At 37.8% G+C, this 24767-nt stretch overlaps 2 protein-coding genes across 2 annotated transcripts in view; one reads left to right on the top strand and one right to left on the bottom strand.

The window, feature by feature from the left end:
• LOC114288407 (hypersensitive-induced response protein 1-like) overlaps positions 1-24767 on the top strand; it is a 116031-nt gene that overhangs the window by 45516 nt on the left and 45748 nt on the right. The window lies entirely within an intron of this gene.
• Positions 10384-16150, bottom strand: LOC145822935 (uncharacterized). The gene is made up of 6 exons (XM_082921525.1): positions 16133-16150; positions 15902-16042; positions 14059-14166; positions 12810-12884; positions 12115-12721; positions 10384-11342 (listed from the first exon to the last, which is right to left on the bottom strand). The coding sequence occupies exons 1-6, from the start codon at positions 16148-16150 to the stop codon at positions 10384-10386; spliced, it is 1908 nt and encodes a 635-aa protein (XP_082777651.1).

Genomic DNA, 24767 nt, shown 5'->3' with positions numbered 1-24767 from the left:
AATGATGGTTGTTGCGATCACCAGCATCAGAAAACCGATCGGTCAAACTCGGAATGTCCAGCATCCCGTCACAAATCAGAGACCGAGCGTCACGCATGCTGAGTCCATACATTCGCCCTAGGGATTGGGCATGACCAAAATTAAGTTGGGGCAGGAGCTCCTCGTCGCGCTCGGACTCCATTAAGGCTCGGAAATCTTCAAAGGTAGGACATATCTCTTGCCCAGTGAAGCTAAAGACATGCGTCACCGGATTCCAAAACCTTGCCGCAGCTTGAAGAAATGGGAGGTGCAACGGGGTACGACCCAGAGTGAATAGTGCATTTATGCCAAAACCCCAGAAATTCAACTTTTCCGAGCCATCCAAGCTAGCAATCCAAGCTGTGAGATTTTGAGCAAGAAACTCTTCCATCAGAGCAAATCAGTGTGGAATTGAGAAAAACTACGAAGTTGGGGTCTTTTGTAGGAGATAAGGTTGGTTGGAGGACAGGTGTCAACATTCTGGTGATTCCCTCATTCATAGCCGGCCGCCCAAACATCCTGCCGACCGGCCATTACCTTTTGCCGGCTGAATGAATTTCTGGCCGATGGCCATTCCTTGTGGCCGATGGCCTCTCCCCCTGGCCGATGGGCTTCCTCCTGGTTCCCCGAGCTGTTTATGCTAGGGATTGGGGAACTCCACCACCTCCGATCCCTCCTCCGGTGATCGATTCTTGCAGAGTCACACCTGTCTGCTTATTGAGTTATTGTACATTTGCTTATCGAGTTGTATTTCGCTCTCTTTGAGTTTTTGATTTATTTATCGAGTTGTACTCACGCTTGTTTGGTTATATCATGCCATTGTTTTGCTTATCGAGTTGTAAGTCGGTTCACTACCTGATTATTACGATGCCAATACTCGGCGTTCAAAATAAGTTCAATTTCGTTCACATTGTGGTGTGATACCTTGCGATGCGATGCATAGAAAGTTTACAAATGCAAACATCTTTTGAACAAAATGGTTGTTTCCTTCCCGTCACGTATTTTGCAAAATGTGTAATTTTGAGAAAGAATAAAATCTGCCCGAGGCAGTGCAATGTGCTTAAATTACCAGTAAAAAGGAAAGTAAAACATAGAATGACCGGGTAGCAAAGTGTCGGAATTGATACCAGTAAAACTCCCTTTGCGGTCAACGCACCTCCCGAGCCTTTGTTCGGGTCAACTGCATGGCTTGGCACCTTCATTACTTGAGACCCTGCGGAGAAGCACACTTTTGAAACATGGACCTTCGAGTCGACCTCAGGCCACAACTTCTGCGAATGATGCTCAATACGTACGAAGAACGTCCCTTCCCGTATCCTTTTCATGCCTTGAGGATTCCCACAAATCGCTTCAATTACGCTGTGTTACAGTGTTTTACATCCCTGCATTATGAATGATATGTTCTCACTCACATGTGTTCAAGTTTCTCTTAATTACGTTACTTGCGTAGACCGCATGTTTGTAATCAATTTCATTACTTGCGTAGACCGCATGTTTTGCTTGCGTAGACCGCATGATTAATCAATTTCATTACCTGCGTAGACCGCATGTTTTGCTTGCGTAGACCGCATGTTTGTTCAATTTCATTACTTGCGTAGACCGCATGCTTTGCTTGCGTAGACCGCATAATTGTTCAATTCCATTACCTGCGTAGACCGCATGTTTTGCTTGCGTAGACCGCATGTTTGTTCAATTTCATTACTTGCGTAGACCGCATGTTTTGCTTGCGTAGACCGCATAATTGTTCAATTCCATTACCTGCGTAGACCGCATGTTTTGCTTGCGTAGACCGCATGATTAATCAATTTCATTACCTGCGTAGACCGCATGTTTTGCTTGCGTAGACCGCATGTTTGTTCAATTTCATTACTTGCGTAGACTGCATGTTTTGCTTGCGTAGACTGCATAATTGTTCAATTCCATTACCTGCGTAGACCGCATGTTTTGCTTGTGTAGACCGCATGTTTGTTCAATTTCATTACTTGCGTAGACCGCGTAATTGTTCAATTCCATTACTTGCGTAGACCGCATGTATTGCTTGCGTAGACCGCGTAATTGTTCAATTCCATTACCTGCGTAGACCGCATGTTTTTCCTGCGTAGACCGCATGATTGTTCAATTTCATTACTTGCGTAGACCGCATGTTTTGCTTGCGTAGACCGCATGATTGTTCAATTTCATTGCCTGCGTAGACCGCATGTTTTGCTTGCGTAGACCGCATATTTGCTCAATTTCATTACGTGCGTAGACCGCATGTTTTACTTGCGTAGACCGCATGTTAATTACATTACTTGCGTAGACCACATGATTGTTCAATTTCGTTACTTGCATAGACCGCATATTCTACTTGCGTAGACCGCATTCTTATGTCCAATTTCATTGCTTGCGTAGACCGCATGCTTATGATCAAATTCATTGCCTGCGTAGACCGCATGTTCCACTTACACATCTGTACCTTCACAGTATTGTTATGCTCCTCACTTGCTTTGCATTGTCACGCATTTCGAGTACACTATTATGCATGTTGCTAACGATATTGTACCTGTTAAGTTTGTTTCCTTTACAGGCACGATATTGTATATACGGTTCATTTGAGGCTGGTGCAACCAGACGAGCCGCACAGGTATTGTATCCTCCTAGTGAGACGTATTGAGAATTACATAATTCTCTTACATCCCTTCTGCATTGTAGTGTAGTTCGGTGTATGCTAGCTTAAAATTGTCGCATGTGTGCTTCGTTACAGCTTTCTTTGCATGATCATAAGTTATGTTTGATTTTGTGCATTGTCTTGCATTTTGCCCCTACTTTCGGGCGCATACCTTGTTTGTCTAAGTCTTCGGCCTTGTCAAAAATGGGTCGTCTCTGGGCTTTGACATTCACTCCCGTCATTGTTATGACTTTCGAGTTCTGTCAAGGAGGGGCAACTATAGACACCCCATTTTTGACCGTCCTCAAGACTTGGACGTCACCGTTTGAACACTCGGTGATCATCCATGTTTGTGTTCGTTTGGAGTTCCCGGAGGTCTCGGCAACGCGCCTTGCCTCAGGATCTCCGAACTCGACCGTTTAGTGTCTGGTTTTGCACCAAACACTTGTGTTTTGCCTTGGAGGGGCAGGAAATGTCTTGTGAGGCATCCCCACACATCACCGGCCATAGCCACCGGCCACCGGCTGGCGTTTTGTTGCAGTCGGCAATCTTCTTTGCCGGTCGGCACTTTTTTCTGCCGGTCGGCACTCCTTTTTGTCAAAATGGCAATTTTGAGTAGCCGACCACTGTTCATCTACTTTATGCAGATATTTTGTGCCAGCTGTGATAGCTGGCACCAACTCTGCTTCCCTCCATACACGTGTATGGAGGGATTTCCCTCTAAGCAAGCTTGTTGTGTAAGCTTGGCAAGAGGGACTTCTATAAGAGGAGAGGTCTTCTCCTTGTTCTAGGTTAGAAACTTGGAAGGCAAAACCAGAGCTTATACATATAGATACACCCTCTCTCTATATTTCCCTCTCTCTCCTCCCTTGTGTGTGTTTCTTGGCCTAAAAGTGTGCTTTTACCTTACTTTTGCACTAATACACACACTATTACACCTTGCTCTGAGATTGAGGGACTTTGAGAGTTGATTCTTGAGTTTTTGGGCTGTTTTTGATCAAAAGAGGAAGGCTGCATTGGCTGTTCTTGAGGTGTGCTTCAAGGGTGAGCACTTTGCTTTAGTTTCCCCAAACTTGCATTAGTCTTTTGCCTATCTTGCTTGCTGATTTAGTTTTTGTGCATAACATAAAAAAGACTTATATTTTCATGCTTAAGAACTTTCATTAAGGGTCTTTTGTGGTTTGAGTTCAAACTCACCCTCTTAGGCCTTATTTGGCCTTTTTTGTTGCCTCCTTGGTAAGGCCTTGTTTGCTTAAGTGTTTTGGTCTTTCCACCACTGAAAACCAGTGGATTTTCAGTGGTGAGGAAGGTGGTTTGAAGTCTTGCATAGGGGAGGGACACCCCTCTCCCTTCATTGTCTTATTTCCTTGCATTTTGGCTTAAAGGGTAACATGTATGCTTGATTGGTTTTGGCCCTTTTCAGAGGTTTTTGGGTGTTTTTAGGTCATATGTAATCTCTATTTTTGGTCGGATTTGTGCCCCTTTGCATGCTTAACATACTTGCTTTACATCCCCCTATTTGGCCTAGAAATGCATCTCATGCTTAGGTCATGATTCTTGCATATGTTGGCTTAGCTCCATGAAGGTGTTGACATTATTTTACCATGTTTAAGGTCTGTTGGCCATCTATTTCAATCATGCTTGCCTTATTTGGTGTCCTCTCTTTGTATTTTGGCTTGTAAGCTTTGAACATTTTGGCCTCTAGCATGCATAACTTAGACCATCCTCATGATTTGGCATCGTTTAGGATCGTGTTTCAGTCCATAAATCAGGTTTGTATGTGTACATAAGTGACCTCTTTCATGCTTTGAGGGTATGCCCTTTTATGCCTAGATATGAGCTTTGGTGCATGCATCTCATTGGAGCCACTTTAGCTGCCATGTTAGTAGGTTTTGGGGTCTATTTTTGCATGCTAAGTTTCTGTTTTGGCTTGTCCAATTCTTGCCATGAGTGGTCATGTTGGTGGAAGTGAAGTGCCTCCTTTTGTGCCTTAACCTTAGGACCATTGGCTTGCTTGTTGGCGTGAGTATTTGTCCACCTTTTTAGGCACTTTTGGTCACTGTTTTGGGGTGGATCAAGGTCTGCCCTTCTATGGTTTAAGGCCGCTTTGCATGCTTGTCTCATGTCCATTGCATAATTGCTTCATTAAGTGTTGTAATATGTTGATCCTATTGCTTAAATTGTCCATGTTTGCATTGCATTTGCATCTTGCATGCCTAGCATTGCATACTTGCCATATTAGTTGCATGGCATTTGGCATGCCTTGCATTTCCAATCTCATGTTGTACCTTTGAGTCATTGTTCCCATAACATGCATTGCATTACTTGGTTTGGGGTGTCAAACCAAGTGTGAGGGTCAAGGAGCATTCATACTATAAGTGATGTAATGTGCCTTGACTCTCGGTCACCGGGGCCCTTGACTTCGGTATGATAGGGTCTTGGTCCTCATTTGTGTGATTGCATGCATTTTTACATCAAGTGGCAAGCTTGATCTCTTGGGCTATCATGCACCATTGATAGCTCGAGGATCGAGGGCCATGCTTCCCTGAGTTCAAAGCGTGATGGGAAACATGACCGTGCTCACATGTGCCTGAAATCCCATGCCATATACTGTCTGTCTTCTGTTGCTGTCAAAACTGTCCTCTGCAGGAATCTTCTGCCGACCGGCAGCATCCAATGCCGACCGGCCATGTGTGAATGGCCGATAACTTCAACAGAAGCCGATGGAAATTACATTTGGCCGGTGGGAATTTCCTCCACCCGGTGGTATTCTGCAGCATGCAAGGAACCTGTCCTAGGGCTTTGGCAATTTTCAGAGAGACAGGGCAGTATAAACAGAGGTAGCAGTGGTATGGTACGGGCTTTCCAGGCGAGCCGGGTTTCGAGCATGCATCATTCGCGCATCCCGAGGCGGAGGCTGTGGCCACATTTCTCCTTTTTTGCATTCTTTCTATTAATTAATTAGAAATTCTGTAATAATTAATGTATTTGTTATCCGGACTGTAATATTTATTTGTACCCTCTTAGTGAGGGCAATTGTGTAATAAGTGTGCGTGAGTGGGTGTATGTCTTCCAACCCCACGTCTTTCTTCCCTTTTATTTACCTGCTTATGATGGTAGACTAGGGCATCGTTAAAATTAGCATACCTTATGCAATGCATGCGTGCATTCATACATTTGCCTCGCATGCACCGGGCTTGACGCATCACGCTAACTGCATTTGTACTTCAATTTCAAATTGAATACGTGATAGTTGTAGCATTTCACATACCATGTTTAGGTTAGCCGAGCCTATCTAATTGCATCCTATATGTGCTGCATTAGTCAATTTAACATGAACTAGGATCACGCATGTTTGCTAACCAGTTTATTGTTTTGACTTGGAGTACGATGTAAGTATTTATGCTTTAGCATCATCGCATGCGTGTGAATGCTATCATGACAGTATGCTTACCATGTGGCTAGATGCTTATGTGATAAACTGTTTGAATGCCTGTGGGTGAAGGTTGGGTTGTTTGAGTTGGAAAAACTCGTTGAAATCCATATTTTAGCCTACTTACGAGTAGCAAATCCCAAAACATTTTCCAAAACAAACGGATATGCAATGTTTCTTTCCAAATTAAGCAATCTAGTCTATACTTGTTTGCTGTGCGCATAATATAATAACGCTAGGCTAATAATTGGTATAAGAACACATAATGCTTTCAAAAACGGATATCACGGTTAGTAAAGGCCGATCTTCGGATCGGGCGAGAGGGGGTGCTCATAGCTGACCTTCCCAAATCGTACCCTAGCTCCCGAGCCGAGGCAACTCTGGTGATGACGGACATGTGGCCTTCGGCACCAAGTCAGGGTTTCCTAAATTCTCCCATAAAAAAATATTTAGGTGGCGACTCTGTATCTGGCAAAGCAGTCCATGTTTGGCACTTCTTTTTCTAAAAATCTGTTTCTCAAAACGATTTGCCAGATTTGGACTCTTTGGTTCAGATTAAGAACCGTGACACAAATCGAGTCCGAACTGTAGCGGGGTCCTTCACGGACTTGTTACAGTGTCACAATCAAACTTTTAACGTGTTAGATTTTGGAGCGGTTGGAGATGGATCTACTGATGATACCCAGGTCAGAAATATTTTTGAATTTCCAAAAAGTTTTTCAGATTTGGACTCTTTGGTGTTTATCAGTTTCACATTGCACTTATGAGACTAGATTTAGAATTGCAGGAGTCCGAACTGTGAGGCCTTTTCTTTTCAAACCTTTCCGAAAAGCGGGACGCTAGAAAAAGGCGAGTCCACAATAGGCTTTACTACGCAATTGATGCAATTGAACAACTTCTTCAAGATCAGCACATTAGTGAAGCTGCGCCCAACACATCCACTCAGGGTCAGTCTGCACCCAGCTCTTCCACTGCACATCGTTTTGGAGCACATTACACTTGCCGGTCACGTGGTTAATAGTAGTTCATAATGTTAGTACAAGTAGTTTCTGATGGTGTTGGTGGATGTATAAAGACACAAATATTATTATTATCTTCGGATTATGTATTTTTTGGATTATGTATAAGCACACATATAGTTTGTGTGGTGTGGATGGATTGAACTACTATTTAATATTATTATTATTTTTTTACATACTTGTTTAATCTTATTACTTTTTAATAGCAGTTGCACTTGGTTAATATTATTTTCATTACGTTTGTGCTCAGACAATGTAAAAATAATATGACATCTATTCCATAAATTAGAGAACTATAACGCATATAATATTATATTTTTAAAATATATATATAAAAAAAACTGACCATTACAAAATCCAATGGCAAAATGATATTCATTTCGTTACTCTACGCTAGTAAATCATAAAAACTAATGTCTTAAAACTATCATTACTACTCTGTAATACATCAATCTATGTCAACTACATCAAATGTCTCTCGAGTAGCTACATTAGGTCTAATGTTGTCTTTGAATTTTTAAATGTGGCTAACATATGGATTCTCTCATTCTGATGCACAAGGGTGATGGTGAACTCGCCAAAGCACGGCAATGGGAGAAATTGGATGACCGGCCTCCAAAAATACCTGCACGTATGTCACGACCCAAACCCGGCCCTATGGGTTTAGCACCGTAACCGGCCAGTAATTCGAGATTACCGAAGGCCTGCAGAACAGTAGTATAGTAAAACAGAGTACAGGGCCTGGCGGAAGCCAAAACAGTAAATAAATAATGTCCATTGAGCTGTGACAGTCTGCATGCCAAAAAGATTTTTCATGCATTCATACATACAACAGTACAGTCTATACAATAATTTACAGTCACACAGTACAGGGACCTAATCCCTTGATAACAATACAGTAAACATTCAGTCTATACAGAACAATAGACGGTACAGAAGGGGGAATTGTAAAACACCCCGAAGCCTTAACACGATAGGCTCGGAACCTCGCAGTGAGGCACAAAGGCTGGCTTGACAAAACTGGAGTCTAACCCGCGCTCCTAGCTCCGATCTGGTGGCTGAGCACCTACATATATATATAAACAGTGAGCTAAAGCCCAGTGAATAACATGATGCGTAAAGGGTTTAAGAATGAATGTCCTTACAGTAATGAAAACAGTCCATTAAATCAGTATTTCAGTCAGTACAGTCATATGTGGTACATCCATTAGCATAACAGTACAGTAAACAGTAGGTCTTAAAAGACCGAACAGTAAATGAAGGCCATCAATCAGTAAACAGTAGTGGTTCCACGAGGGAACCGACAGAGATCTCTGCAACAGTAACAGTCAGTAACAGTAGTTGCTAAGGATGCCACAATACAGTTCAGAATAGAGGACATACATTCATTCAATTAACAGTAACAGTTCAGAAAGCAGTGCAGTTCAATTGTTCAAAAGATAATCATTTTGAACATATCTTTACACAGTTGTTACTCACAGAGTTTGGGTTACAGTATGCTAGAGCGCGCCTCCCCAGTCGCCAATCCTACACAGTTAACAGATTGAACACACACTAAGCTACACAGTTGGGAGATAACATAATTTAACCCCTAATGCCTCGGTGTGTTCTACATCTATCCTCAACAGGATGTCTTAAACTAGGCCTAAGAATGCCTAGAATGGAATGAGGATGCAGAGATGTGATCAGAAGACTGTTTCAAGATTTTCAGAAAACAGGGTCCCGCTCGAGCGCAGGTTTCCCCGCTCGAGCGGTCATGTGACAAAGGTACACGCTCGAGCGTCAACTTTCCCGCTCGAGCGTACTGTAAAAGTACTGGATGGGTGAAATCTCCGCTCGATGCCCGCTCGAGCTTGAGACATGACTCCGCTCGAGCGCCCAATCCTCCGCTCGAGCGGACTGTAAAACAGTGCAGAGATACTGGATGCTCGGATTCCACGCTCGAGCGGAACTTCCCCCGCTCGAGCGGAAGTGCAGAATCTGGGAATTCCAGATTGCACCTCCAAGCTCAAACTCGCATACAAATGCATCAAAACCGATCCTCTTGGGCCCATTTTCTGGAAAACATTTATAAACACATAGAATAACATGTTTCAAAACTCAATTTTAAGAAATCAAAGCCCAAGGGTGTTTAATTCAAACTCAATTTAAACCATTTTTCAAGCACAAGATGAACATGCAAACATGCATGAATTCAAACCATTTTGAAGCTCCAATTTGATGCTCTAAGGAGCCAATTGATCCAAAAACAAGTTGAAAACATGGACCATTACAAAATTATGGACATGCATGCACCATTTTGCCATGAACTCAACTCCAAATTCAACCAAGAACACATGCAAGCATGAATTATGCTCTATATCAACATGTATGAACTAAAACATGACTTAGCTCTACAATTTAACATGGACTATGCAAGAATTAGTTCAAACACAAGAATGAGAAGGTGAAATTCATACCTAAGTTCCTTGAATGCAAGTCTAGGGGTTCAATTTAGCAATCCACACTTCAATTAGCAAGCAATACACCAAGCATTTCAAGCCAATTCAACAAAATGAACTCAATTCTCTCCTCTAGTCTCTCTCTAGTCGGCAAGGCAAGGAAGAAGGCTGAGGCAAACGTTTTTGGTTCAAGTATAATGAACTCAAAAGTGTATAGGTAGTGGCCCACTCAAGGGCAAGGTTGTAATTAAGGCCAACTCTGTATTTTATCAATATTTAATCTAATTTAATCATACCTAATCAGTTTTCAAATAATTATACCATAAGATCACATTAATTATGACGATCATAGGACACCAATCGGTTTCTAATTCGGTCGTCGATAAGGCCTTCAATTAGCGGTTTAAACACAAGGACATGAACAGATAATTAATCAATCAAACAGATAGAATATGTAACACAATAGATATACTTGGCTAATTCAGTTTCAGTTTCAGTCAGTCGGTTCAGTACTTTTAATCAGTTCAATCATCAGTCATAATCAGTCCAGTTTAACGGTAATCGGCGGTTATTCGGTAAACAGTAACGAGGGTTGTTACAACGTACATCCAAAAAAATGCATATCTTTACCAAATACATAAAATTTGCAATTACACAAATATTAGACAACAATATTCGGTTATTTTCATAACTTATACCTGCATAAAATGATTTCCATTGACAAATCCAATGGCAATCTCGCGACGATCAACTACGGTTACTGGCGGTGATCTCAAAGGTAAAAAAGTGAGACACTATTGTAATGGCAAGTGGTACAAGACTACATTATAAAATGATGCTCAGATACCCCATATCAGGCATAGTCATCCAACGATCAAAGCCTGGGCTATCTTCAAAATATGAAAGGATATGTGTCAGCTCCTCAACCCTCTCATGCGACCCATATAGTGTGACATATTCATTTGTGTGATTATTTAATTCAAGTAGCAGATCACGCCTAACTTGCACCCAGCCATTCTCTCCAAGACCAAGTAAACCCGCAATAGCTCTAAAACCAAAATCCCCATCACCATCTACATCCTTCATCAACTTTATGAATGGTATTAACATAGGCGGGAAGTCACCAGCATATGCACTCAGTAAACTTATTCTTGTACGATATGCCTTTGTCTTTACATTCCACTTCTTCTCATATACTTTTGAAGCTCTCTTTTTCTTTGACTGACTGGAAGCTAATGTGCTCTGGCTATCATGGCCATCGTCAACCAACTCAAATGCACACGGGTCACGAAGGCAAGATGTATCAATTTTCTTATGTCCTCGACGTGGATTAGGTTTCACATCAAGCTCAATAAGAAAAGTGTTCACTGGATTTGCAATTTCCCTCAACTTCTTCAACATATCCAATTGTGTGGCAATATCAGACTCCTTGAACCACTTCAAAATCATATCAAGTCCTGGGATACAAGTCAATTCCAACTTCTCAACCTTCGGATTATGCACACATATAGTAAGTCTCATCCAATGTACATGTATGCTGTTGAGTGGAATAAGACGGTCTTGTCTCATGTAATCTGTAATCTCGTGAACACATGGTAAACCATGCATGCGCCTAAGAACACACCCACATGCTGCAACACCAATTCCAACTGAATTTGCTCTCTTACTCTTTGCCAACACGTACTCCAATGCACAAATAAACACATTACCCCGGAGCTCGCTGAATTGAGAAGGTTTGAATTGATGTTGCACAGTTGTCAAACTCTTCTCGAATGATGCTTTAACTTGAATGTGTTGCAACTCAAGTAGATAATGTATTTTTCAAATGAAATCTCAAATGTCGTTTGACTTGAACCTAACTGCCTCTTCAATCTAGCATGAGCACTCTTAACCCTGTTCATATGGATGTAAACCAAAATAGTCAAGCATAATAATTAAAAATAACAATATGATTTATAATAAATTAAAAAAAAAATCTTACTGATTGGTTGTAACATTGCCAAAATGCATACACATGTCTGTATGTACCGCAAATTTTTTTTCTTGATACGGATTCAACCAACTTACAGTAACATACTTGATTGACTCCGAATAGTTACTAAAATCCTTATGTAGTGTTACAATGTAAGCATTGTATTCCTCTTTAGTTGATGACAATATCAAATAGTTTCATGTAGTGTTAAACTTGTCCCATTTTTCTTTTGTCTTAAACATTTTCTTGCATTTTGTCAATATGTTCTTATTAATATGCCAACGACATAACAAATGTCAAGCATTCAGAAAGGAGTTGTCAATGGCATTCATCAAAGCAAGCTCTCTGTCTGTGACAATGACTTCAGGTAAAACATTGTCGTCCATAAGATCACGCAATATTTGTAACGCCCATACATAATTATCAACTCGCTCAGTTTGCAAGTATGCGATAGCCACGAAGAATGTCATATGAGTTGATGTCACTCCCACGATTTCAAGAAGAGGAAGCCGATATCTATTTATCTTATATGTACAATCCATAATCAACACACGAGGGAATGTACGAAACAAATCTAAACTCACTAGATGTGCCCAAAATAAGTCCGATCATAGAGCCTTCCTCACATTGATGACGCTCAATATGCTTATGTTTCACTAATTCACCCAACAATTGTTGCATCTGGGATCTACCAGCTTTTTGTAGAACCCTACAACGATGTCGTACATTGTAAACTGTCTTCATTGTGCTCATATTAAGGGCATCTCTCTGTTTGAGTGTAATGAGTATCTCTTTTGGTCTTACTAGGCTCTTTGACATATCTACTAATAGCGACTTTTCACTAGCTGACAATCTTCCTGCATATGATTGTCCTTGGAGATGCTCCACAGCTAGATGATTATACAGTCCGCAAACTACATTCAATGTCCATTCATCATTTGTTTTCAACTTGAATGCCCTCAAATCAAATGGACATTCGTACTTCTTCGTAACAGTTTCTCTCAATAAGTCTTTTGAGCTATCTTTCAACTTTTTACGCAATCTGTACTTCCCACTCCACTCACAAGCAAGATAAATTCTTGGTCTATTACGACCACCACCATAGTCCGACGTCCTTATAATAATAACAAAGCCATTTATCCTTCCAATGCCACGTACCCAAGTGAGCAATTCATCTTTGTTGTCAAAAATCTATACTTAATGTCACACAATTTTCAAAAGAATAAACTAAACAAAGTAATACAAATTATGAACTTACGAATTTTATGTTAAAAGTTACCTGTTTAGCTATAAAATGACTAGTACAATCCACCATAATATCCAATCGAACGTCAGGTTCTTTAGTGCATGGCATCTAAAAAGGAGAGGAAAAATTTTAATTCGGTTTTACAGAGCCGAAATAACTAAAAAATTTTGGCACTAAAAAAATGAAAATAATACAAAATTTCGGCACTATATAGCTGAAAAAATTAATTATATTCGGCACTTAATAACCGAAATAAATTTAAAAATTAGAATTAAGGTATCGAATTATATAAAACAAGTCGGAACTTTCTATCGAAATATTAATGTTAGTTCGGCAGTTAATTTCTGAATTAATTTATAAAATTCGACACTGTGTCTCCAACTAAAAAACGCAAAAAACAAAACAAAATTAAGGTCTACACGATTTTACCTTTCATCACTGATTTTACTGTCACCATTGCTTGAATTTGAACTTCCATAGGTTTGTAACTCTTCCATATCAAAATCAAGTAAAAATTGTTGAACTAATAATTAAACGATGTAAATAATCTAGTATAAACCTAGAGATTAAAACAATATGAGAGATATTTTGAGAGTATTGTTCTTTGCAAGTAACAAAGAAGTATAGAGTGTGTAACAAGCAAAGTGATCACAATAGAAAAATTAGGGTTTAATTGTTTTTATTCAAAAGTTGTATACTGAGATATTTTTGTTCTTAAAAGATGTGTATAGAGAATTTATGTATATAATATTAGGAGTGTTGATAGATGTCTATTATAGTAATTTTTAATTAAGATATAATTGTCATTAAGTTAATTTTTCATTAAGTATGTGCCCTGAGTTTATCAGGTGGGTGAAAATAGAATTCCCCAAACATTTAGGATCTAATGGATTAAAAAACCAAAATTTGGGATTTATTGGTCAATCCCCATTAAAAAAATTATAATTTTAATTATCAATAAAAATTCTCAAGCATTTTTTTTTTAAATTAGGGAAAATTACAGAAATAGTCCCTGTACTTTACCCCATGTCATTTTGGTCCTTGATATTTCAAATTGCGCGATTTAGCCCTCAATTTAACGAAGTGTGTCAATTTCGTCCAATAATTGGCGCCCATTTGAAATTTTGGATGGAAAGCTAGCACCTGCCTCTCACGTGCTCCCTCTAGCAATTACTGAGGGGCACACTTGTCTTTTCACCTTAAACCCTAGTTACCTCCCATCAAAACCATATATGTCATCTCTATCTCCATTATATACACATATAGACTCCAATATACATACAGACTCCAAACTTGATGGTAGATGAAGGACGGAAGAAGATGATGGATCATGTACTACGCCGATGTAGAATGGAAGCTCAGTTGAAGACTTCGTGGACAGAGAACAACCCTGGACAAAGGTTTTTGGGATGTCCTCAATATGGTGTAAGTGTAGATGGAAAAAAATTTGGATGTCGTTTTTGTTATACTGTTTGTAAAGGCAACTGAGGTGTTTAAGAAAAAATATTGCAGAGCAGACATGTATGTGGATTCTTTCTATGGATGGATCCTCCATTGTGTCCTCGCGCTCAAGAGATCATACCTGAGTTGCTGAGAAGAACCACCATGCTTGAACAACAATTGAAGATGCAAAAAGTAAGACAAGAAGTTGATTACTTTAATGACATTGTCATGGCTCATTTTTTGGTGTTGGAACATGATTGGAGATGGTTCTGTAGCTACTTCTCTTTCAAGCACTGGGAATGATGGAAATTGAAGCATGTAGACTAGGAATGAAATGGGGTTTTTTTTTAAATTTTTGTAAATTTTTTTGTTTTGAAGCTTCTAGATTGGGAATGGAATAGGAATGAAGGACGTTTTTTTTTTCCCCCTTCTTGTAATTGATGCTTATGGACTACTGGGAATGGATTTTAAGGTTTGATTTTGTTATGTCCAGACATGTTTTGAATGACACTATATCAATGTGGAATGAAGCTGTAGCAATGTTTTTTAATCAACATTTGTTTGTCAACTTTTGAGTCAATGCTGAATTTTGAAATGAATGTTGAATGAACTGTTTTAGTTTATCAGTTTTTTTCAATCATACTGTCTTATGGTGCATTGGTTTGTTCACCTTTCCTGCTTTTGTTCACCTTTGTTGCATTAGTTTGTTTCACTTTTAGCAAACATGATGCAACCTATAACAAGACATAGACATAAACATTGTAAACATGGTTCAAACATGTTCCAATACAAAAAACAAATACTTCAAATAAACAAAGAGGCTAATCAGTTGGCAAATCCAACCAAACATTAATTCAATTAACAAATACTTCAAACATGGTCCAAAATGGCAAATCCAACAAAACATTACCATGTTCCAACAAAACATAAAAAGCCCAAATACAACAAAACATAATGCATCAGATTCCACAAAACAAACTGTTGTCTATTATTAGGTAACTACTCCTTCAACATTTAATTGCTTCCATGTTTTGGTAGTGAAGACAAAGTCACAAACTTTTGCCCCTTTGGCACATATGTTGTTGAACCCCCATATGGACCTGCAAATGCGTTTGGCTCAATGAATGTGCTTGTTCTAATGAAACCTGATGGAGGTCCCCTAATGTTCACCCCTTGCAATGCTGCTCTAAAGTTGAAGCTTGGTTGACTACCACTGCTTTAGGCTTTACTGAAATGCTTACCCTACTGCCTTGTTGACTACTGGTTTCAGTGGTTGCTTGGTCTCTTGGTTGACTACTGGGTGCTTGACTGCTTCTCTGGGTACTTGACTGGTTGTTTGTCACTTGCAAATTGTTAGTAATTAATTGTATAAAGGACACATAATAAATGAATTGAATTTATGAAGATGTAACAAATTATGTAGGGTAACCTTTGGTGCAATAGGTTGGCCTTTGTATCTTCTTTTGTTGTGCCCAAGCTTACCACACAAGCCGCATGTAGTTGTTGTGTTTCCTTTGTGCATCTTATAAGGATTCTTAGGCTCACCTGCTTGCCTTTTTCTCAACTTTCTTGGCCTACCAGGTTGCTTCTTCACTTTTGGAGGCAATAATCTAGGCAACACAAACTTTGGCCACATTTCAGAACCATTTACTGGATATATCATTGGCTTTGCAGCTTTGTACATAAGAAGCCTTTACAGCTTTGTACACAATGTCCTTCAGGTGCACCCCCTTGAAGCTATCTCTAAAATTAATGTAAAGATGCCTGATGTAGAACTTATATTCTGCCATGGGTGCAACCTCTACAAGTGCTGGATACAATCCCTGCATTTGTAAGGGGGGAAAAAAAAGTTACACACATTAAATGAACTAAACAATAAAAATAAATGTATGAAACTTCCAATAAGCATTTACCTTTTGCTTGTCTGACATGAAGGTCACTCATTGCTTGTTGAACCACCCAAGAGTGTCACACAATATTTCAAAAAACCATTTCCATGAACTCTTTGTTTCTCCTTCAACAACTGCAAATGCCGATGGATAACTATTGTTATTTTCATCCAAACCAACAGCTTGCAATAGTTGTCCCTTGTATGGCCCTTTCAAATGGCAGGCATCAACCCCAATGAATGGCCTACATCCTGCTAGAAAACCTTGCTTGCAACCTCCAAAGCATACAAAAATCCTTTGAAACCTAGGCTTGCTTTCATCTATTTTATGTTCTTCATTTTTTGCATCTTTATCATCTTCCTTGACTATGATAGTTGTCCCTGGATTAGTTCTTTTTGTCTCTTCACAATAATCCCATAACTTGGCATATTGTTCCATGAGGCTTCCCTCTATCAATTCTTGTGCTTTTCTCTTTATCCTACACACTTGGCTCCTAGATATCCCAACCTTGTGCTCCTTTTGCATAGCTTGCTTGAATGATTGCACTGGAATAGATGGATTGGACTTCAATGTCTCCAAGTACTTCTTAGACAGCCATGTAGAATTCACTTGTCTGTTATAAAAAATTCTGCCCCAATTGTGAGTCGGGATATATGTCTTTATCTAGAATGATGGTTGTCATTGCATCTTGGATGCATAAAGCATCCATTCACGTGGTGGCTTACACCCTAACCCTCATGCTGTCATTTTTGACTAACTTAATAGCCTTCCCAGTCTTAACACCATGCTCCTTAACAACAGCTTTCAATATTTTGGCAGTGCCAAAAACCATGCCAACATTGAACTTTGGGTCTGCCATATTTGTGTTTGGATTAAACTCTAGGTATCTAACCCTATTGCTTTCAGCCTCTTCATCAAAAGATTCATTAATGCTCTTAAGGCCATCAGATGTAGCATCGGGCTTTAGGCAGTCAATATGAGGTACCTCAACTCTTTCTGCATTATGCTTCTGCCTCTTTAACCCACCCCATTCAACATTCCTATCAACATTAGCATCAAATAGTATGACATCCTCATTGAAATCATAGTCACTATCCTCAAAGTCCTCTAGATTTGTAGAATAGTTGGATGAATCATGACTTTGCCTTTCATCCTCACCCTCACCTTCAACATTACTTGTGTCACTTCCAATTTCCTCAATCACAATTGCTGCATGGTGAAAGTGATTAAACTCTTCAAGCTCAAGCAACTGATCATCAGGGATGTACTCTCAATACACTTCAATTATCCTACTTATATGCACCTATTTCACCATATCCATTACATCACTATCATTTCTAAGTGGCCTTAATCCATAATTTAAGTTCTTACCAGGCACTTGATTATGGTATGAAATGAACTCAGTATAACCTAACTTCTGAGCGATATCCCCTATCTCTATCAACCCTCATTTTGTCAGCATCACAGTTGTCTCAAAATTATAATTTCCCTCCTACATAAGCCCTATTTACTAAAGACTTAAAAACCACACCATGATGCATTTTGATAGTGAAATAATCACCATCTGGATCTAAAAAAGAAGATAACATATTTATTGTATAAACAATACAGGACAAGGGAGACCACAACACATTATCTATACATCAATTGTAGATATTGATTTGTTTTTTTGTCAGTGTACAGTGGTGTAGATGTGTCGACATGCATGAATATATAAACATATATTCACCTCGTCACTTTCAAACAAAGCAAAGCAAAGCAAAAGTAGATTCTTTGACCCACCCAATACTTCAACTTGCAAACAGATAAAATAAAGCAAAATGCAAAACCAAAAAAAATGCAAAATACAAAACCAAAAAAAAGGCAACGAGTACTTTTTTACTTACCATAATCTGGTATTTCATCACCAATCCTCACAATCGCCATGTTCGTCTTTTGACCTCGTCAATCGTTTTCTTCTCTATCCACGCCAATTTCAGTAAATTTACAATCAAACAATTTTCTGGTAACTCAAAACCCTAAAAGTGATTCGATTATGTAGAGACGGAGAGAATGGACTTGTTGATTTGGGGAAGATGCAAGTATAAGGATGATGGGGGTAACTAGGGTTTGAGGTGAAAAGACGAGTATACCCCTTAGTAATTGCTAAAGGGAGTCCGTCCAAAATTTCAAACGAGCGTCAATTATTGGACAAAATTGACACATTTCGTTAAATTGAGGGGTTAAATCGTGCAATTAAAAATGTCAAGGATCAAAATGACACACAAAATAAAATACAGGAACTATTTCTGTAATTTGTCCTTTAAATTATTTGTTTCTTGTTTTTCTATGTGGCGTGAGTCAAGATTCGACGTCATTTGGACCGTCCGATCAATGACCCTGAGACTTGAAAAAATAAGGTTGTGTTTGGTTGTGTTTTCAAATCATGGTTCTACACTTTGATTCAAGTATGATGTTTGGAACGTGTTCTGAAATCACGTTTCCAAAACTCTGCACAAAACACTCTGTCTCAGATGCGGTTTTCGAGAATTTTTTTTTTCAAATTTGACCTAACCGGTCGTCTCACCGATTGATCGGAACAGTGATTTTTTTATTTTTATTTTTATTTTTATTTTTATTTTTTTACAATTGACATATGTTAATTTTTATATATTCAGAAAAAATATTTTTCAAATTTTTAAATATTCTTTATGTATTTTAATAGAATTTTGAATTGTATGTTTGGTTATGAGTTGTAAGTTTTTATATTATGTCACATCAAAAATTTCTCACTCAATTTAAAACTCTTTTCAAAACTCTTCACCAAACAAATTTTCTAAACTCAAATCATAATTCTAAAATTCACAAATTCAAAATACAACTCATGCTATCAAATTATATTTACAAAACTCTACCAAACGCAACCTAAAAATTTATGCCGGTTCGCTGAGCGGTTTGATTTAGAAGCATATTTTCTAATAAACAGGTCGGTGAGGTTTTTCCAGTCTGCTCTCTGTCTCGCCTCACTCCTTTGCTGCAAGGTTCGCTTTACTAGTTACATCCTGTATATGTATATATCTATATATTTGCGATTCATGTATGCTTTTCTAGTAGTTAAAGCTTTGATGAATTTGGGTCTGTTTAATTGAATAAAATAACAAACTTGAATTAGCAGTATATACATTTACGAATTTGATGAATTAGGGTTTTTTTAATTGAATAAAAAACAAACTTGAATTAGCAGTATATATATATATATATATATATATATATATTATGAATTTGATGAATTAGCGTTGTTTTGACGTATGATTTATGGTGGAAAATCATGGTCTGTCGCTGAAAGCTATATGAAATTTCCGATTGAGGGGTGTATTTTTGTTATATAGTTTGTATCTGACCCCTTCACGTTAACAATTTGTGAATTTTCCTTTAGGGCGTGTTTGGTCTCGTTTTCTTTTTCTGTTTTCTATACTCAAAAACAGAGTGAAAACTGAAACATGAAAATTGTTTTGTTTGGCATGCGTTTCCAGTGTGTTTTTTTTTTTTTGGGGGGGGGGGGGAGAGAAACACACTATCTGTAAATTATTTTCTGAAATTTTGAAAACTTTATGTGCACTAAATGAAACTACAGATCCTTTTCATTACTCCTGTTTTTAAAATCATGAAAAACAAGAATGAAAACATGGAAAGAGAAAACAAGAAGGATACATAGGGCCTTATTATCCATGGTAACTTTGTTGGAAATTGAATGCCCTTTATTTAACTGTTAATTTCCCTTTCTTGCAAATATGGGTCTTTGAGCACATACCATTGATTGATCTTGCATGATGTACTTGACTACATACCATGGTTGTGGTAGAGTCATTAATCTGGTACCGTACCGGCTGGATCTTACCGTACCAGACAAAAAATGGTACACACAGGCTTCAATTCCATCTCAGCTAAGTTTTTGCATGGTTTCGGCCAGTTTTGCCAATACCGGGAAATTTCGGCCTAGAAACATAATACCACGATACCTGCCAGTACCGTGATTAAAGCATTCTATTTATAATTTGCCCAAAACACATCTTAGATAAAATGTTTTCCACTTACCCTAGACTCCAACCTAACGACAGATTGCTTCAATGTCTCAAATTGAAGGCAATACAATCGTTGTTCACTGCTCTATCTTTGATCCTCTTTATCTTTGTTTGGGACCTTTGGCTATGGACCTTCTTTATAGACAATTCTGAACTTGATTTCATGATCTCTGCATGTTTTCCCTCGTTATACCTTTGACTTTTTGACTTTCTTTTCTTGGATTTCTTTAGTTTCTCTTTGTATGCAGAATTGATGCATACTTGCTGTGTGTGCATGGTAGGTGCTCGATAAACAGGCCCGGCCCTGGCCCAAGACGAGCAAGGCTGCCGCCTTGGGCCCCCAAATTTAACCAAATATAAGGGCCCCAAAATACTTTTAATCGATTTAATATTAGTAGCTCTAAATTAAGGCCCGGCCCTAGTTTCTTAACTTCACAACACAGTCTAGACAAAAGGCCCCCAAAAAAATGTGGGGTTCCAAATTGAATTACAAAAATATATTGGGTAAAGTATGTAAATAATAAAACTCTATCAATTAAACCTAGGGCTTTCTATTCCTTCCCATCTGTAAGCATTGGAAGCAAACTGTGGCGAGACCAAACAAATGGCCAGTCCAAATTCTAGGCCACGAGATAATCAATGCGGTGCTCTTTTAAATTCATTGCTCTTATTTGATTTGAGAACTTTGCTTTTCAATTTAATCTATCTTTTTTTTTTTTTTTTCTTTTTTTTTCTTTTTTTAAATTATTGATTGCATTGCTTTTAATTTTGATTTGTGCCATAAATCTAACTTCAATGCCTATTTTTTTTAATCTTTTTTTTTTTGGTTGATTAAATTTTGTCATGCTTATGTTTTGCTTGAATCAAATATTTTCTTCAATTGTTCATCAATTTGTTGGTGTTCTTTCAATTGTAGAATGTCGATTGAGTTTTAGATAATCTATCTCAGTTGAATTTCTCTTCAATTTAGATTAATTTTATAATCATGGTTGTTTTGTTTGTGAAAGGAAAAAATAGAAAAACTAATTCAATTTAAATAAAATTAAGTAATTTCATTTTGCCCCACAGTTTTTTTTTTTTTTTTTTTTTTTTTTTTTGTAGTTTTATGTAAAAGACCCCCATTTTAATGTTCGCCTTGGGCCCCAAAAAACTCAGGGCCAGCTCTGTTGATAAAATGCCAGAAACAGAGGCCTTGTTTGGTTTGTGTTTCTCAAAAAGTTTTGGGAAAAATTCTCTACAAATAAGTTTTCAAAAGTAATCAAACCAAACAAATTTTTCCAAAAAAAAATTTCAAAACTTGTTTGGTGTACAAGTTTTCCAAACAAATCTCTCTCTCATACACATCAAATCAATCACTTTTTTCAAAACGCTCTCTCAAAATAATTTTTCAAAACATCTTTTGAAAAAAAACCAAACCAAACTAATTTTCGTACTTTTTATCTCAAAACATGTTTCTCAAATACAAACCAAACAAGCCCAGAGTATTTGTGTTTGTGTTTGTGTTTGTGTTTGTGTGTGTGTGTGTGTTTCTCTCTCTCTCTCTCTCTCTCTGTACCTTGTTGTAAATATTTATTTTCTTCATGTTTTCTTTTTTTCTTGGTTGGGTGTTTATGCTATAAACAAAAATATATAGAAGTTGTAAAAAACTTATCTTTGTCAAAATTTATAGCAGTGAAAGTGAAACAGTGGATGACTATTTCACAAGTCCTTTTGAATTTAAATAAATTTGTGTTTCATGTTTTCATGCTAAAATTATTTGATATTGGATAATTTTTTTAATAAATATATAATATATAATATTTATAACAATAAATCCGAAATGGTACCTGAAAATATATTGGTACCGATACTTACCATACTAGTAGAAAAACTGGTACCTTGTCCTTTACGAGATTGACAACTTTGGGTTGTAGTTGGAATAAATCCCCCTCTGATGATTTTTTTCCCATCATAGTTTTTCTAAATGTTGTCCTGTGGGTTATGTGTGTTTTGTTGCTAAGCTCTAATAACTTACAAATATTTTGTGGCCATGGGGGTGTGAGAGCTGTAACCTTAATTCATATTGGTTAAGCTTGATTCTGGATATTATTCCTACCTATAATACATGTATAGGATTTTATCTAGGTATGCTCTTTCACAATTGCTTCTGTCAAATTACAGTATTCTCGGGATAATCAATGAATGGAAATTACAAATCAAAATAACACGTGAAGAAAAGTAACTAGTTCACACCTCTAAGATCAACGGTATCTGTTAATTTATTACATTATGCAACAAATACCAGATTAGATGTTTTAGATTTTGTTTCTTTTGTTTTTTCATTCCATCCTATAGGTTGGTGGTTTATTGCCTTTTGCTGAGTTATCTATCTGGTACAGGGACTAGTGGGCTAAAAACGAATGTTAGTCAAGACACAAAAGCTATAAAGCATGAGTGCAACTAATTAATTTTTGCATTTAATTTTTTTAATTATTATATGTCATATAGGATGTACCGGACTAGACCCATGTCTTAACTTTTGAAGTTTTACCCTATCGACATACCTGTACGGACCCACTCCCATGCTGCTTAGGCACAGAGAAAATACATGATTGAATCAATTGAGGATAGGACCATAGGTGGAGCTGGCTGGCAAAAATGTTTCACGAGGCAACTTAAATGTTTGTAAAATGGGCCCCCAATTTTTTTTAATCCTTTTCTCTTGTCAGTAGTAAGTTTTGAGCAAAATATTTTGAGAGAACCGTAGAAATTAACACTCCCAAGTGTAAGCATGAGCTATAATGACCCTTGCAGCTGCTCTAATTTGGCAGTAGGTTTTGAAAATATTCAAAGACGGGGGAGCAAAGAGCAGGAGAGATACACCAGAAAGGGATCGATCATGGCGTTCGGAGGTTCAGCTTTACGTCCACCGGCAGGGGCAGGAGGACCATCGGCAATAAGGCAGGTGAAGCTAGACAAAGAATGCGAGCTGATAATTGCAGTTGGTCCTGACACGCTCTCCGCCTTCGGCTCCTTACTGGCACAGACGAGATCTTTGGCACTGAAATTGCTCCCGAAATCTGGCTCACCTTCCCTCCCAGGCTCAAATTCGCAGTAAGCATCACAAACATATGATTATAATCTTTTTTGATATTTTCAGACACACACACACACACACAGGTATATATAGGTAGACAAATAGTTATAACTAACTATCATTAATCAAAATGACAGTGAGTCCACTCTCACTCTGTATTTTGATCCCTAATGGATTTTTTTTGCCATAAGACAAAACTTCAGGGAGGTCCTTAAAACTAGTTGTATATTGTAATCATTAATGAAGAAGAAGAAGATACTTTTCATCTCTGATTACTCGATAATTTCCACAAGAACAAATTCCACTTTTATAGGCCCAAAAATTCTTTCACAAAATAAGCCATCTTTTTTCCGGTTTATTGGTTTTCAGGGTTTTGTCACCTCTCCAACTATCTCTCCATTAGGTAGGATTTTATTGGCCAATAATCAAAGTGCATTTGACCCAATTGCTTGGAAGCATATCATTTAGTAGAAATTTTCTGACACCTACTGAAGGAACTCTGCTGAAGTGATTGGAATAAATTATTGTTTATATTGTAAGTTAGTGTGTTCTCTAACCTCGTCTTGATCGATATTCAATCTCATGTATCAGGTTTATACTTGGTATGGAGCCACAGTTGAAATGGATGGCACTACTGAAACTGATTAAACAGCTGATGAAGTATGCTTGTTCTCCAAATCAGTTTTGCATCATAATCTAGTATTATGCCGGCATATTTGTTGACAGTAATATTTCAAAAAGTTTTTTTTAATGATGATAAAGCTTTGCATTATTGATTACAGACACCAATGATTAGCTATGTAAATGTGCATGCTGTACTGGAAGGACGTAGAAATCGTGCTAAAGCATCACCTAATGACTCTGATTCTTCACAGGTATTACTTTATTTGTACATTTGATATGCCAAAGAAAAGATAAAAATAGAAAACAAAGAAAGAAATGGTACATGGAATCATATGCCTGTTTAATTATTATTTATCATGGTACAGTGCAGTTTTGACTGAACATGGGAGCAATCACTTTTGAAATTGAGGAAAAATCCAACATAAACAAGAGATATCCAACACTTCCAAGAAAGATGTTGACAATGATATCTACCCTTCTTTGTTGTTTTGATCCAAACACTTCCAGCCTAAAGATTTCATAATGCCCCATATGTTTTGGCGTAAAACATTTGCAATTGTAAAATATTTTCCTGTAAATGTTTATGGTAAAATATTCTTTTCCCTCATGTTTGGCTAAACTACTAAACAAAACTTCCGTGATAGAGAAATTCTATCAAACATTTTGAAGACAATGAAAAGAAGGCATGCTTTAGCACATTGAATTCCTATCTCAGATCTAATTGAACTGGGTAATGAAAGTATAAATCAGTCACCAAGTGATTGAAACTAAAAAAAGGAATGGTACTCACTTTGAGTGAGCCAAAACACACCATGAGAGCTAAAACACACATTAATGTGTACCATTTGGACGTTGTTTTTTTTTTTGTTTTATGTTCCAAGCTTTGATCAATCTACAC

Source organism: Camellia sinensis, chromosome 1 (genome assembly GCF_055761805.1).
Source record: "Camellia sinensis isolate YWXY chromosome 1, ASM5576180v1, whole genome shotgun sequence".
Classification (NCBI taxonomy): domain Eukaryota; kingdom Viridiplantae; phylum Streptophyta; class Magnoliopsida; order Ericales; family Theaceae; genus Camellia; species Camellia sinensis.
Note: the sequence above shows the minus strand (reverse complement) of the source record. Positions and strands in the feature narration are given on the sequence as shown.